This window comes from Centroberyx affinis, unplaced genomic scaffold (assembly GCF_046629955.1).
Source record: "Centroberyx affinis isolate AG114_WGS23_722 - 3 ecotype Tasmania unplaced genomic scaffold, CSIRO-AGI_Caff_v1 ptg000172l_1, whole genome shotgun sequence".
Taxonomy (NCBI): domain Eukaryota; kingdom Metazoa; phylum Chordata; class Actinopteri; order Beryciformes; family Berycidae; genus Centroberyx; species Centroberyx affinis.
The window spans coordinates 28,230-44,534 of NW_027278869.1; the positions used below are offsets into that span (position 1 = coordinate 28,230).

Here is a 16,305-nt window from a genome sequence, read left to right on the forward strand (position 1 = left end):
GAGAGAGGAGAGGTAGAGAAAACCCTATTTCTTTTTTTTTTAAAAATCACACAATTTTGTTTTGCAATTTTAACCCATTCCTGCAATTTTATCGCAAAAAACACATGACACATCGCAAATTGCATTGCAATTTTTGAGAAAAGCTGCCACAATATCAAGCATTTTAGGCTGCAATAATCAGAAAAAACCTCCTGGTGGGTCTGATCTATATCTGCATATTAATGCATATATAATGATGTCAGTGTCAGCAGTACCATTGGCATGGTTTTGATGTGTTAATTTCCTCTGTAGCACTTTGTAGAGTTCTAAAGTTCTCATCTTTTTAACATTTTAACATTTTAACATATCATTCAATTATTATACTGCTCACATGTTGGCATGGCACCGCAAAACCCTGAGAGAACCTTAAATCTTTGGAAAACATAAAACTTAATGAACTAGGTCTTCATGACAAACTGATGTCAGGCATATTTAATCATGTCGTCTGAATCTAGTGTTGGGCTTATGGGTTATGTGTTTTTTATTGTTTTAATGTGATTTAAAAAATGTTTATTGTGTATCATTATGTGTCCTTGCTGCAAAGCCTACCTGCAAACCAAATTTCCCTTATAGGACAATAAAGTATGAGTTGAACTCAAATGTGGTACATTCCACATGTAGAGATATGCATTGATGATTACAATGTGGTTAAATACTGTTGCTAATTAAATACAGAGTCTGATGCAGTTTACAATGGTTTGATTGTGTGAAGTAAAATCATGCTAGCAGAATCCTGTTGGTTAACATCTACAGTACTGTGACTAGCCTATCCTGCCAGTATGAGCAAGAGGCAGCGCTACCAGTTATTGGTTTATGGCCCCAAGAGTCTTAGCAATAGAAATCCAGCCCATGTTTCTGCCTCTCCTCCAAGGAGTTATTCTGATGATCTGAGTCGGATTCAAATATGGAGCCTCTCTGGAGGCCGGGGGGAGCGCTTGGGAGGCTCCTGCTCTGACAGGAGGTGAAGAGGGGAGGTCCGGAGCTATGTGGTCGAAGCTGTGGGGAGGTAGTGATCTCTTCAACTGCAGTGTGAGAGGGCCAACTAGGGGAGGCTCCGCAGAGAATGGCCCGGCCATGGAGCTCCCCGCTGGGGCTGGAGTCCAACAGAGTCGCCCTCATCTGCTGGTTCTCCCTGGTTGCCGCCTGCCACACCACCTCCAGCTCCTCCTCTACCTCCCTAAAAGATCAAGGAGAGGAGACAAGAGGAGAGGAGGAAGGTTAGCTTGGAGAGGAGGGGGGTGGAGGATGAGAATAAAAAAACGAATGACTGCCAGAGAGATTGTGAGAGCAAGTGAGGTAGACAGAGAGATGCAAAGAGAGAAAGAGATGCAGAGTGAAAGCACAAAAAACTGATGGTAGTATTGAATTGTAAAATCACCCTTTATTCACAATTGCAGATTTCAATGATGCGTACACCCAGAATACAAATATCAGATCATACTACTCTCATATGACAAAATGGAGAGAGAGAGAGAGAAGCCAAGAATCATTCATCCATTCAACAAGTTGCACTGGACACAGCACTCCCCCAATGCCCCATGCTACCAAAAAGCATTCCAACCATCCACCAGTCAGAAATATGCATGTTCCACTCTAGGCGAGCTGCCAACAGCCCAGTGATGACTGACAAAGGATCTACAGACCCCCTGCCCTGGGTCTTATTCTTCCTGGTCATCCAGATGGCCAGCTTGGCCACCCCTGACAGGATTCACCAGAACATGCACAGCTTTCCTCTGGTTGTATCTTGGAATGAAAATAAACAAATAAAAAGAGAAATCCAACCCATGACCTAACCACTAACCGAGGACACTGAATAAAAGATGTGCCAATGTGTGCACCCCTTCCCCGTGCTAGGATCCAGGTGTGCCACATGCCTGTTTGTAGCTATCGCCCCATGTATGATTCTCCACTGGAGGTCAGCCATCTGTTTTTCAACAGGCAGCTTGTACAATGACTGCCAGCAGCCTTTCGGGGAAGCATATAGGCCAAAAAACAGCCCACCTCGACTCCCTCATCCCTGCCACAGAGTGCAAGTGTGTCACCTTTACACAGGTATAATACATTGCCTTCTTTTGTGTTGTTTTGAACTTCCCCAACTATTGGGTGGTAAAAAAACAGTAACTGCTTCTCCCCCTCATGCCATTTCCCCACAGCAGGAGTGACTTTAAGAGTTGGGAAACTACTCACATTCATCATCCCACTGGTCAGAAAGAGTATGGTTTTCTGCAAATGCTCTCAGTGGCCCTGGCAGGGAGACACAGACCTCCTCCACAATGTAGTTCAGCAGTCTGGTGGCAGGACAAATTTCATGGCCATGTGCGTCCCTCTATGTGGCCTTGATGCCCTGTAAATTTGTGCAAGCCCTGAGGCCACTGTGGCCCGAGTGCTCCAATATATGCCACTTTTCCACCGCATGGTACTGGCTCAACTCAACTCGACTCTACACGCCTTTTTTGGTTTTCCATTGGGCAAGTACCAGGTACCAGGTACCATATTACCTGGTACCTGGTACTTTTTTTGGTAGCACCTCCGTCGAGGTTCCAAGCAAGCTGAGGCGAGCTGAGGTGATACCAAAAGTTGACGTGAAAACACTGCAGACTACTGACTGGTCAGAGAGAATCGTCATCGCGACACGGGGCATATATGCTAACGTTAGCTACCAGGCTAGCTTACCCTCTTGCGTCGCCTTGAGCAACCAGAGAGCAGTCTGTTGTCTCGCTGCCTTCAGCCTCTTCTGAAATAAAATCTGTTTCCTTGCTGTGACTAATAGCCACATACCGAGAGTCAAGAACACCATCCCTTTGATATCCTCCATTGTTGCTGTGTGTGTCGCGTTTCATGCGCCGTCGCGGCGTCGCTATGACAACCAGTTGTGGGGGGGGTGGGGCACATTGAGGGGGTACTATCTGCAGTGGAAAACCAAAGTGGTACTACCAAAAGTGCGTAGAGTCCAGCCAACCAACATGTAATGTTAGTATGGCAGTGCATCTGGGGTAGTCCTCCGTGCCCTCCTGCTCAACAGCCCAACACGTATTCAGACAAACGGTTCCAGTTTACGTCCTTTTGGAAGCTATGTGTGACAGCACCGTTGATCCTTTGGGATTAATCACTGAATTATGCCTACAAGGTACAAGGAGAAGGGCAAGTGGCACAAGTAGAGGGGCAGCAGGCACAAGGAGAAGGGCAAGTGGCACAAGTAGAGGGGCAGCAGGCACAAGGAGAAGGGCAAGTGGCACAAGTAGAGGGGCAGCAGGCACAAGGAGAATGGCAGGTGGCACAAGTAGAGGGGCAGCAGGCACAAGGAGAAGGGCAAGTGGCACAAGAAGAGGGGCAGCAGGCACAAGGAGAATGGCAAGTGGAATAAGGAGAGGGGCAGCAGGCACAAGGAGAGTGACAAGAGGCACAGAAAGGAACCCAGGCTGAGATGCCATAATTCATTCAGTTCATCAGCACTGCCACTGACAGTAAAGGGCACATCAAAACCCCAGAAAACAGCAGTTCATATGGTGGACTCCTGGGGCTATGACTGGCTTTCTTCTCCAGCAGCTGGCCTCGGAGGTCCAGACCAAGGAGTAGAGGAAAAGTGTCCACCTTTGACACATAGACTGGGTGTATGTGAAGCATGGGTCCAATTTTGAGCTCAACAAGCATTATCCGAACAAGGTGAGCTTTGTTTTGCATGAAAGCTGTGATGTTGACGTCACAATGGTCCATTATGAGGTATCTGCCATTTGAACAAGAGGCTCTCTGCAGCTGGTCATACAAGGAAACGTTTGGTTGCAAGATAGAGCTTGTGCCCTTTCTGGAGGGGTCACCCAAAAACTGGCGGAAAGGCAGTCTTCCATCCGTTGTTGCAACTTCCAAATTGGTTGGTACTGGCACATGATCATCATATATTTGTCCAGGATCCAGGGTTTGGCTGTTGCCGATGTTAGAAACCACTGCCCGGTTGTTGTTGGCAAGCTGGTCTTGGAGTGTTTACGTGAACTCTTTGCCCACTCCTGTCCCTGTAATAAGAGGGTGGAGCAAGCCGATCCGCTGCTAGTCAAAACTGCTTGCCATTCCTTCTTCTGTGCTTCGAGAGCATTTTCTCAAATGTTTTGTACACAGCTGCTTCACATGTGGATATTACTTCCCTAGCTGACATGTCAGATAAGTTACCATGATCCTAGTTTTCTCTATGCCATTCCCTGTCTTTTTGAGATCTATTACAGCAGACACAGTAGCTTGATCTTTGGCACAACCTATCACCCTGAGACCCATCGCATTTTCAATTTGTTGAAGGCCCTAGTGGCAAGTTTGTGCAACTGGAGACTAGTCATTGTCTCCCACCAAAGGGGGGACTATGGATGGTCTCCGTCTGTTAGTTAGTTAGTTAGTCACACTGTAACGTTGACTTTGTGCCACTAGGGGGCAGCATTGACAATGAATGGGGACTCAGTGGTAAAGCAGGTCATACAGTTAAAGTTATCATAGGTAACAGAAATATATGGTCAATCTGTCCTTTCATTGTCCCATACGAAAATGCAAATAAAATACAATTTCACTCATATTTCAAGTACACTCAGCAATCACTGACTGACCCAAGGGTGGAACTACGTCACTGGTGGGGGACAACATGTTTACTATTTGCTTGTTGTTCATGTGTTCATCTGCACCTACGCATAGGTGGAGGCTAGTCGCTGGATACAGATTGCGAACAAAGACTTGCTTGAATGACTTGTCTTCCTCCATTCCTGGCTCATTCTTATTATGATAGTATGTCTTGCGCCAAGGGGCTTGACATTCAGTGAAGCTGTTACTGTAAGCATAATGTTCCAGTGCTTATTACTACACATGCAGTTTACTAAATCATTTCAAAATTAATTTTCACTCATGTCTTGTTACTTCCAATGACATTGCACAGGTTAGTAGCACTGTAACATAATCATTAATTATTTCAAGAAAGCTGTTTTGTTACTACACTGCTTTCAGTATAGTAACCAAAATATCTAATGGATTGATTATGAAGCAATGACAAAAAACAAATCCAAGGCACTCTCTTACAAAAAACTTGCCTTTGCCAATTGCAATAGTATGCATATTATATACATGCTGGAATGTTCTTGTTGATGCTTTTATGTTGGCCAAACAAAAAGGATACTAAAAGACAGGTTGGCTGGACATCAAATGCCATCAGAACCACAAATGAGAACTACCTCATGCCCATGCATTATACAGAACTGCAACATGGTTCAAGTAAGGGTGTTGGAGGTGGTGCTGAGCGGCTTAAGAGGGACTTTTTGGATTGCAAAATTGAAGGCTAATGTACATCCAGGTGTGAATGAAGAGTTTGACTGTACTCCTTTTCTATGATGTTTACTTACGTTATGTTTTGATTTTGTGTAGGGATACTAGTAATTTCACTTTTAAAATTATATGAATATTATGTTATGTATTGGATGTGAAGTTTCAATTTATGTGCTGTCAGTTGGACCAATTATTTTCCTTACTTTCTTATTTACTTCCTTGCTTTGCATGTGATTTGTATTAATGTTGTTCATATATGCATGTACGCATCCAAGCAGACACACACATGCACAAAAATTCAGAGAGGAGGTACAAATTGTTTGAGTGAGGAAATTGAACTTGTTTTGATTGATGACATATAACAGTGTCTGATGGTGGATTCCTTTAAGCATTCTTAAATAACAGCGGCCATGAGCATTAGTAGGAATGAAATGTGTCTGTGTGTACGTGTGTGTGTGTGTGTGTGTGTGTGTGTGTGTGTGTGTTGGCGCCAGTGTAAAGGTCAGTGCCATCTGTCAGACCACAAAGTGTTGAGAATTCAGCTGGTCACCACGCGGCTTCCAGGTCAGCTCATCATGACAGACTGGAGCCACTTACATTATTAACCCACTACTGGCCAAACAGAAGATTAAATACTTAGTTACTATGCATCTATCCATCCATCCATCCATCTACTCCTTAATCCATTCCACCCATTCACCTACCACACCTCCCCTCCTTTCTTCCCTGCTTTCCTCTTTCCTTTGTTGCATCCCTATTTCTTAAAGAACAGATTTACTCATCCGTTCATAACAACCTGCAGAAAAGCTCTTTGCACATTATTTTACCTGACTAGCGAGTCAGGGATCATTCCAAGGAAGAAGGAAAGGAGGTGAAGAAGGGGGAATCAAACTGCCTGAGTTGAGCATTTGTTGCCATGGGAGAGCACTGGGGGTGGTGAGGAGACCAGGTCTGGTGAGTCGAGGGTTCGAGGGCTGAATGAACCCACTCTCTCTCTCTCTCTCTCTCTCTCACACACACATACACGTACACACAGACGGCAACAAACAGACGGTTCATTCAGAGTGTTGGGGAGACTCTCTGAATGAACACACACACACACACACACACACACACACACACAGCTGCTTAGCTAGTGTCCATAGCCCACCCCCTTCGACTAGAGTTTATTAATGAACCATAAATTTGTTTTAAATCAATGTGTTTGACAGCTTTAAATCCCACTGACCTCAGCACTCCTATCCATATAGGTAAGATCTTTTAATTAAATCACAAAGAGTGCATCCTCAGCAAACTAATTCACTAAGCTGAATGCAGGACGTAGTGGAACGTGGCCTAAATGAAGCAGCGATCAATGGGCTCTGCCAGGGTGTGACGCTGCAAGACAAGGCCGTTTCGTAGTAACCTGCTCAGTGAGAGCTCCAATGACATTTGAGTCTAGTCAGCTTAAAGTTCGTAAAATGAGTATGATGTGTTCAAAAGTCAGAAAAATATGTTTTCTACTGGGACTGAAGCTTTCATTTTTAGCAAAGGTTTTTCTTATTTAAAGACCCTATAGACAACTTTTTTGCTTTAACTTATCATTATGAAGTAAATGTTGATTGCACAGTGTAATGGTTATGGAATAATGACACCATCGGCGTTTAGATTGGTTCCCTGCTTTCACTAAGCAATTCTGTCTGCCACCGGGTACGATCTCCCGGGAGAATGAAGGCTCCATTTACGGCACAAAGGAAGTGTGTCATCCATTGCGCAACCAAAAGAGGAGTAGGATAGTTTTCCCCGGTAGCTATTGGTAGCTGTAACATTAGCCATGTTGCTAATGCTACCGCTAGCGGCTAGAAAACGAACCAGGAGCTACAAGGAAGCCAGGACCATCCAGAAACAAACATCTATGTTTGTTTCTGGGAACAAAAGAAACAAACATCTAACTATGTTTGTTTCTGGCTGCCAGCGTTAGCTAGCGTTAGCCATGTTGCTAACGCTAGCTATGCTAGCTAACGCTAACGCTAGCAGCCAGAAACAAACAAATGATCCGTTGTCCGTTTGATAATCTAAACAAAGAAGACGTTTTCTTGCAGTGGCCTTTCTAAAAATGAGCAGTGGTGAAAGTTACTATATTGTGTTATGATCAAGGAGTTGATAAGCAGACAGATGGTTTGTTCTGTTGCACGGAGCTAGGCTCTAATGGAAAGCGATCCGGTTGTCTTTGCGACAGCGGCATAAACAACAAGTTGTCTGTATCCGCTTTAACCTTGTGGAGGAATAAGCTTCACATTATTTGTGTCCCCAACACGTAATCTGCATTTGAGTTCATGCTCATGTCACAAAATTTTATGAGCGCTGCAGTGAGGAAGCTGCTTTGAAAACCATGCAGACTACCAGCCACCAGACACTGGTAAATGATGACAATGTCTGGTAAGGTAGTCTACTCTACAGGTAACCAACCATCATTTGGAGTCCTATTCAAAACATCTCATTGGCTAAAAGTTTTTTTTAGTGTTTGCTGATGTAGATGTGATGATTCAAAATGTGATGTTGAAAATGAAACTTCCTTGGATAAGTAAAGGTTTGGAGAAAATGAGCAGGTTGAAATTTAAGAACAGCAGAGTGTAGCAGTGAAACCTCATTCTCCACCAAATCATTCTCCTACCAAATCAAGTTTTCACATCATATCGTCCCTCATGCATAACGCATATCCTCAAAATGGATTGGGAAAAATAGTGAGATAGAGAGGAAAAGCGAAAAATTAAACGCAAGTAATCACCCTCCGCTAGGCTATACTCCTCCCTGCCATTCCAGATCAGTCATTATTCTAAAAACAGCAATTTACCAAAATAATTGCCTTTCACTGCCGTGTCTAAACGCAAACACATGGGATCCGATTCCCCTGATTTCATCACCACTCAATACCACTGCATACCATTTCATCTCCAATCATTCCCCCAGATAGAAACATAACGCCGTGTTTCGATGTATGTAATTAATGGTTGCATTTGATGTGTTTTCTGTCTAAAAAACTTTCGTTTTTTTCCTTTTTGCTCATATATAATCCTTCCATACACCATTCTCTCAAGGCTGGTCACACATGCAGGTTCCCATTACAGTTAGTTTCGCTTGTTTGTAAAAAAAAAAGAAAAAAAAAAAAGTGAGGAACCAAGAACCAAGGAGGAACCAAGTAACAATCTCCAGCTTTACAAAGAGGGGGAAAGAAGGAGGGGATATGAGAATAGAAAAGAAATAGCTCAGAGCGTAATTACATCTGTACGCTGCTATTGTTGTATAATGGCTGCTGCATTAAAGCTCCTCTGTCATCTGCTCCTGAGCTGACACATCGGCAATGGAAGCAATTAACCGCCCTGTCTGGACACAGTTAGCTGCTTATTACAGTGGAGGCTGCAATGCCTACACCAAGCTGCCTCCCTGTACTATAACAGAATATGCCGTGTGTGTGTGTGTGTGTGTGTGTCTAGAATAGAATAACCCAGTGAGGCGACATGATGTAGACTTCTGTATTACAAGACAACTACAGGCTGATCTGTATGCACCCTATTGGTTTGGAGAGGATGAACACGGCTCAGGCTTCTGGCTCAGAGCTGGAGGGGAATTGTGCACATGAGTTCGATACTGATGGTTCAGAGTGGTTGGATAGATAACTAAAAATCCACAGCAGTGGGGTTCAAGTTTTGGTGTGTATATGTGTGTGTGTGTGTGTGTGTGTGTGTATGTGTACATTTGTGGCTGCCCTAGTCAGGGGATGACAAAATTGGAATAGCCAAAGCCAACCTCGTAGCCAGATGGGAGAATCCTTCGTTACAAAGCATCCAAGAAATCAGAGACAGACTTCTATATTACCAATCTGCCTCTCCAGCCAGGAAACAGCCCAACAACTCACATCCTGCTCCAGAAATCTGCCCCGGATCTCCCTAACTATACCCTCTCTGGGGCTGAAAACAAGAGCTCCCGGGATTGCGACCCTCCCTGGGCAGGCACTGTGACTCTAATGCTATGTTCACCTAAACAAAAGCCGTACTAGTCGTCATCACAGGTCAACCACACCAAACCAGCAAATGACTAATTGGATGGAATGGAAAATGACTGTATAATAAGCTTTGTCCTTTCTGATCACCCATACCGGTGATTTTGATGCAAGAAAACAAGAAACCCCAATATTAATAGGATTGCGCGACTGATCATTTTCAATATTTTATTTCATTGCAAAATGCTTGACAGAAATGAACAAATATAATTCATGCTGTAAATGAATAGGCAGGCAAAGCAGGGAATCGGACTAGCTCAGCCAACCAACATTTGGCTGACTTTGCTTACGTAATCATTGGAATTGGAGGTATTTTGTTTAACTCTGAAACTTACTGTCAGAGTTTTTGATCCGAGGCCTGACAGGGTGCGGCATCTTAACGAGAGTCTGACGTCTTATTTTAAGGTTGTAAAAGGTTTGTAATGTACACTTAATGTACACTAAAGCACAGCTGTATGTTGAGTTACAATGAACTAAGAAAAATTGAACAAGCTTATTTTCCATCTACAAGTCATACTCTTCAAAAACATGTGTGGATAGACAATATTTAGAAGGTCATATAAATATTACGTCCTCCTCTTCCCCATTAGACCACTGTCACAGGGTTTCTGGGGTCGCATGGATGACAAGAGAGGACCGGCTTGACGCACGAGCACAGTTTATTAAACAGAAGACTGAATTCAGCTGCTTCAGACTGTCAGTTCATTAGGCTGGTCCCAGTCTCACTGCCAAGGGCAAAAAAGTAAATCTTTAAATGGACTCATATATTGCAGGTGTGCACCACTGGTTGGCTGAGTCACACCTGCCTCTCCGCCTCCCTACCGATGCTCAACCTCACCCTGTCAAATGTAATTATAATAATAATGACTTTATTTATATAGCACCTTTAAAAATAGAGTTTACAAAGTGCTTTGACAGTCAATATAAAAGCAGAATACTCAAAATTCGAATTTAAAAAGCAATGAAACAATAATAAAGAGGGACTAAATTCAGATAGGACAACAGAGGTGGAAAAGAGCAGCATTCAAGTAAATAGCGGGACAACCGTAAGATGAAAACCAAAATAAACAGTAAGGATAAAATAAAATAAAAGTAAGATAAAATTAAGATAAAACAACGATAAAAAGACAATAAAAAGATGCTGATAAAAAGATAAAAAGACGACATCACATAAAAGCCAGTCCATAAAAATGGTTTTGATTAGTGATTTAAAAAGAGTCAGTGGTTGTGCTAGCCTTATCTCCTCAGGCAGGCCGTTGCAAAGCCGAGGGGCCCTAGTTTTAAGCCTAGACTTTGTAACGGCCAAAAGGGCCCCGCACTGGCCCCCAGCCCAGTTAGGGCCCACCATGCAGATTGATTTTGGCAGGTGGTGAAACAGCTGCTTATAACTAACCGGTTTGTGGAGTCTAAGGGTCTAATGGAAACTGCAAATGTAGTTTCACAGCCTCTGAGAGCTGTGAAAATTCCATTTTAGTAATTTAGCTGACACCGTTATCACAGTGAGTAGGTAAGAGTTCAGCGTCCTGTTCAAGGACACTTTGATGGGACAAGATTGGCTGTTCAGAGAATCAAATGTGCCTCTCTAACCACTATGCTTCCCTGCGACCATGAATTAAGATTGAGAAAAACATAAAAATCTGTTCGGTGACTTTCTGTAAAAATACTTGTTTCCTTCAGTGATTTGGGCCAAACTCAAAGTCCTTCCTTCTCAGACTGAAGGCCCTCCCACCCAAACACACACAGACACACAAGCCCATTCTTTCCATCACCTGTGGCAACCACACTCATCATTGCATCCCATCAAGGGATGACAGAACAGAGAGAATATTGCTGCTATGAGGGATGGAGGGATGTGTGTCCTGTAGTGACCACTAAGCCACGCGGCTGCAGTCTGACCTGTAGGGCATGGTTCAGCAGCAAGCAACACTAACAACAAATCCCTCTCCATTATGGCTACACCTTCACTAGACTACAGCCGTCTCAGGATTTACTCGGAACAACTCCCTGCTCACCATGCAGGCCCTGCCAGCCCAGACACCAGCATTATTCAGTGTTATTCTACACAGGACGGTTCATGAGGCGAGTCTGGCTGCGATATAGCTGCAGGGAAGAGCACTAGTTAGACAATCAGACCTTAATTATCTCTTCAAGAAATGCTTCACGTCCCCCTCTCCCATAGCTGGAGAGAGGTGTGTCATTTCAGGACAGCTACAGCTGTGATAGTTCTGCTACTGGAAATTTAGACACCAGGGCTGCAGATCCTGGGTATTATTGATTGAAAGCACATTTTATTATGTGATCACTTTCCTGTGTAACATTTGTACATGCCATCTGCTGTACTAAATAGAATCTGGCCATTCTAAGTTGATTTCCTTTGCACAGAGCACCATAAGAATCCAATATTTTTCAGATTTTTGTTACCTGTAACGTAGCCCCCAGAGTGAGGGAAATTTGCTGTTAAGCAAGAGTGGTTTGCCAAATGAAAAATCTGAAATCTGACTGTGCTCCATCTCAAATCTCATTTTACCCAAAAATGAAAGGCAGTAAGGACGCTACCTTTAAACATTAAATCAATAGCTGCTTAGTGGCTGAGGGATTGGTCCATCCACTGGGACTCAACATGGTCTGGCCTGCACTGGGATGAAGGTGTTGCAGCGTTGGATTCAGTCTACATATACACTGATAATACATGTGTAAACTATAACAAATGCGCTTTTGTTCTGTGATATTTTCGTGATGGAAACATTTTGTCAGTGAATCTGACTTGCAATATAATTGGAGTTGTAATACTATAATCAATAAATACAGTATATCTAATCTGTTTAGTTCCAGTAGGCTTGAGCAATGGCATCCTGGTGTGGGTTGCAGCAACAGAAATGGATTATGGGTTCAGTGTGATTCTGGCCTTGGCTTGTGCTGTGTGAGCTGAGTGCTGCTATTAGTCAAGTACAAACCAAGCCCACTTCTTGTATAAGCCATGAACAAACGTTCCACAGAGTGGGGGGGCAGTGGGGACACCACCACTACAACTACCATTGTAAAGGTCACTATAAACTCCTATCCATCACTGTCAACGTCATGGTTCTTTATAGTACTTTTCAAAAGATAAATTACATAGTCATTACAAAGAAATTAGAGGGTTATGAAAGACTGGGAGGCCACATGACCACCAAGAGGAAGTCTATGCCTGTCTTCCTGCCTCTAATGACATCTACCAAAGAAGAAGAGACAATCAGCCCTGGTCCTCTCTTGTCCTGTCTGCTGAGGAAATTAGACTCAGAACCACACCTGCAGGGAAACCAAGGAAACATTAAGTGCTAAACACGCTAAAACACGTGTTTGTCTGCATTAATAAGCCCTGACATTAATTATGCATGAGCTTCCAAGTGTGTATGTGATTAGCATAACATAATGTCAGCGATTTACGCTGTGTATTTCCCAGGCTGTGAACACAATAGAGACATGCTGCACCAAACTGAACTCTAACAGACCTGAGAGGAAGACTGAATTATAAAATCAAAGCTGCAGCAAAGCTGAAAACAATTCTTAATAAACGCAACTTGACACACATTGAAGAGATGGATTGCATTTTCAATGCATTCTAAACCCATTCTAAATGTATTCTAAACTCATTCTAAATGGATTCAACACATTCTAAACCCATTCAAAACACATTTAGACCCCTTCTAAATACTGACCTGTATATTTTTAACACATTACAAATCCATTATTTTTTTCTAAATCCATTCCAAATGCATTTAAACCCATTCTAAACACATTTTAAACCCACTTTAAATGCATTCTAAACTCATTCAAAAAAAATTCTACACACATTCTAAACCTACTCTGAACATATTTAAACTCATTCTAAACACTGTGTATTCTAAACACATTCTAAACACATTCATTCTTTTTTCTAAACCCATTCTAAACCCTTTCTAAAAGCATTGCATATGGATTCTGGAGAGGCTTTTGATGCAGCCCGCTGACAGGTAACCATGGTCTCATAGCAAATGAGATGAAAGGGGAAGGATTCTTCAAAGTGCGAAGACAGTAGAGAATTTATTTCAGCTATATCTATGAAGATCACACTTTACTCATACGTTGAAGGTATCCAACAAGCGATCTGAGGGCTGAATCCCTCCTGAGCTAGTGGAAGTCTGAGGCGAAGCCGTCTCCCTGGAGGCTACGCAGAACTCAGCAGGCAGGCTGCAATCACTATTAGCCTCTCTGCTGACGGCGGGATGGACAGAATACAAAGCCGAGCATGAGAGAGAGAAAGGGAGAGAGAGACAGATTTTGCACTGTGTGGAGAAGAGTTTGAATTCGGCCTAGCGGATCGTTCGTCAACTGAACTCCTGAAGCTCCAGCTCACAGCAGGAGAACCGCTGGTGTCTCCAAATGATAATCAGGCTGGGAAATCACCACCAGCTAACACACTGATATGGGTACATTTTAGCTGTGGCTGGTAAGTTAGTCTATTCTAGCAGCTATCATTTGGTGGTCCTTTTCTATTCTAAAAACATAACTGGTTGGTGACTTCGGTAGGTTCGTCTACTCTGCAGGTAACCAACCATCATTTGGAGTCCGATTCTATGCTAAATATTTAGATGAAGTAGCTGGTGAATTCTGGCATATACCAGCCACTCTGGACCATGTACAGCCTAGGGCCATATGCACAACTAGAGTAAAGCAGACACACAGATAGGCAGTCTGATAGACAGGTATATGGTTGTAACACTGTAAATAATGTAGCTAAACTGCGTATGTGTGTATGTTACATGAATTCAAACGGATGAAGTCAGTCTGCAATAGAAAGAACTGAAGCACCAGCAAGAGCTGAATATCATCAGCAACAGGGATTGGCAACTGGAACAAAATCTATTTGAACAACATGGACACTTTGAACAACATGGTGGCCTTTGAAACACACAATGTTGCGGTTTTCGTAAATATGTATGTCAGAACTTTGACTCCCCATTCAAAGAGATAGGAGTCTTGTCTTCTATCTACTTGCGATTATTTTGACTGATATTGCAATTGCAATTTGCGATATTAGAGGGAATGATAATTTTTACATCATTATTCTCATTTTCATTGAAAAACGTATTAAAATGATTATGGTGTGATTTTTGTGGGGATCTGTACCAAACAAAGATGTTTTCTTAAGTCTGTAGAATATGATGTGTAGGCCAGGACATCTCTGCAGCACCACAATATTTCATTTAAAATGATATTTTGACACACATTTCAAACTCGCTCAAATGACTTGCTTATGCTTAAGGTCCCCCAAGCACGGTCTAAATTTGGACAATCAGCCTTTTATTTTAGTGCTCCAAATTCCTGGAATGATCTTCAACACACACTAAAAACCAATACTCTACTAACCTATGGACAATTTAAAACCATGATCACAAACCTCCCTGCCTCAATGTGTAACTGTTTTAATTGATTTTCTTTATTGTCATCTATGTCTTGTCCTATTTATTTAATACTTTGAACTTGTTTGTAACTCGACATCATTGTAAATGAGGGCAACCTCAATGGTTATTCGAGTTTAAATAAAGGTTTGAAATGAAATTTCACCTTTAACAAATATTGCGCCTCCTGCGATTTGAAAATTGCAGTAGGCCATATTGCAATTTTGATAAAATTTCGGTTAATTCTTCAGCCCTACTGGAAGGCATTATGAAGATGGCGAAAAAGGGACTTTGGTTTGGTCACTATGGGCTTTAGTTGGCGGAGACGCACCCACATAGACTTCTCCAAAAATCACATAAACCTCTTTTATGTATGTTATGCTCTCCAGTTTCAGATTTTAATGAGATTGAGGTAATAATGCCAGTAAGGCAGAGTCTGTACTGGGCTAGAATAAGGGGTGATTCTTATCAATATCTGCCAACCACAACTGCTTGTAGGATGTATACAGGCCTTCCCTCTCAGTTGATTATATCCCCATAGCCATCTGAAGGCAGCAGGAACGTCCCATCTGTAGCTTCTAGTTTGAGCAATGTGATGCATTGTTAAAGCTCTGCGCAATTACGCACACCTCATCCAATGTGGGTACCTTGATTAAATCTTGCGCAGCCAGCACCAGCTTGTGCAAACTTCTGTGCTTGTGCGCACAACAGACTGGTTGGCTATGACTTGTCAGGCTATTCCACACGGCTTTCAGGTTTATACAAGTTTATACATATGCAAATCATCAAGGGCATGAGTCCTAATCCAACCCCGTTCACAACTGAGCTGCTGCGCCTCTGGTCACGCAATTACCAAAAATCTGTTGGTCACACCTAAATGAGCTTGCACTGTAAGCTTACACCACTGCCTGCAACTGTGCCCTGATTCATGAAAATAGGGCCCTAAATGTGAACAACCAAATATATTTATCCAAACTTTATTTTTCTGTTTCTTAATTTTGTGCTTGAAGATGCAGGCCTAATTATGGAAAATAGAGGGGATCTTTTACTAGTATGTTTTTGTTCGTGCCTGGTTCAATTCTGCTTCACTGTCCATATTTCATATTGGTTAATTGTTATAAAACAACCAGAACAGAGGAAAGGCCCATTAAAACACATAAATTTCACTTGCAGCATAATCTAGCATATTCTAGCATAATCATACAATTAATCAACAAAAAATTAATAGCATACAGTTCAAATTAAGATTTTCTTTCATGCATTTAATATATTTTAATAGGCTAAGTAAGATCAAGACACTTCAGCACTGAAAGTTATATGCGGACAATTGCCACCAACGCCCTCTTCTGAGCCAGGAAAAACATTTGGTAAAGCTGGTGTGTTGGTGTGTGTGGTTTGGTAAAGCTGGTCTGGCTGTGTGTGTGTGGTTTGGTAAGGCTGTGTGTGTGGCTTGGTAAAGCTGGTATGGTTGTGTGTGGTTTGTCATTAAGCTGTCCTCAGGGCAGAGCAGGACTGGAG

At 42.6% G+C, this 16,305-nt stretch overlaps 1 protein-coding gene across 1 annotated transcript in view; it reads right to left on the minus strand.

Moving 5' to 3' along the window:
- Positions 1 to 867: 867 nt before the first annotated feature.
- The window catches only part of cep89 (centrosomal protein 89), a 106,430-nt gene continuing 90,992 nt past the window's right edge, over positions 868 to 16,305 (minus strand). The window contains exon 18 of the mRNA XM_071535097.1: positions 868 to 1,216. Coding sequence (XP_071391198.1) covers positions 868 to 1,216 — 349 coding nt within the window. The remainder of the gene's footprint in view (positions 1,217 to 16,305) is intronic.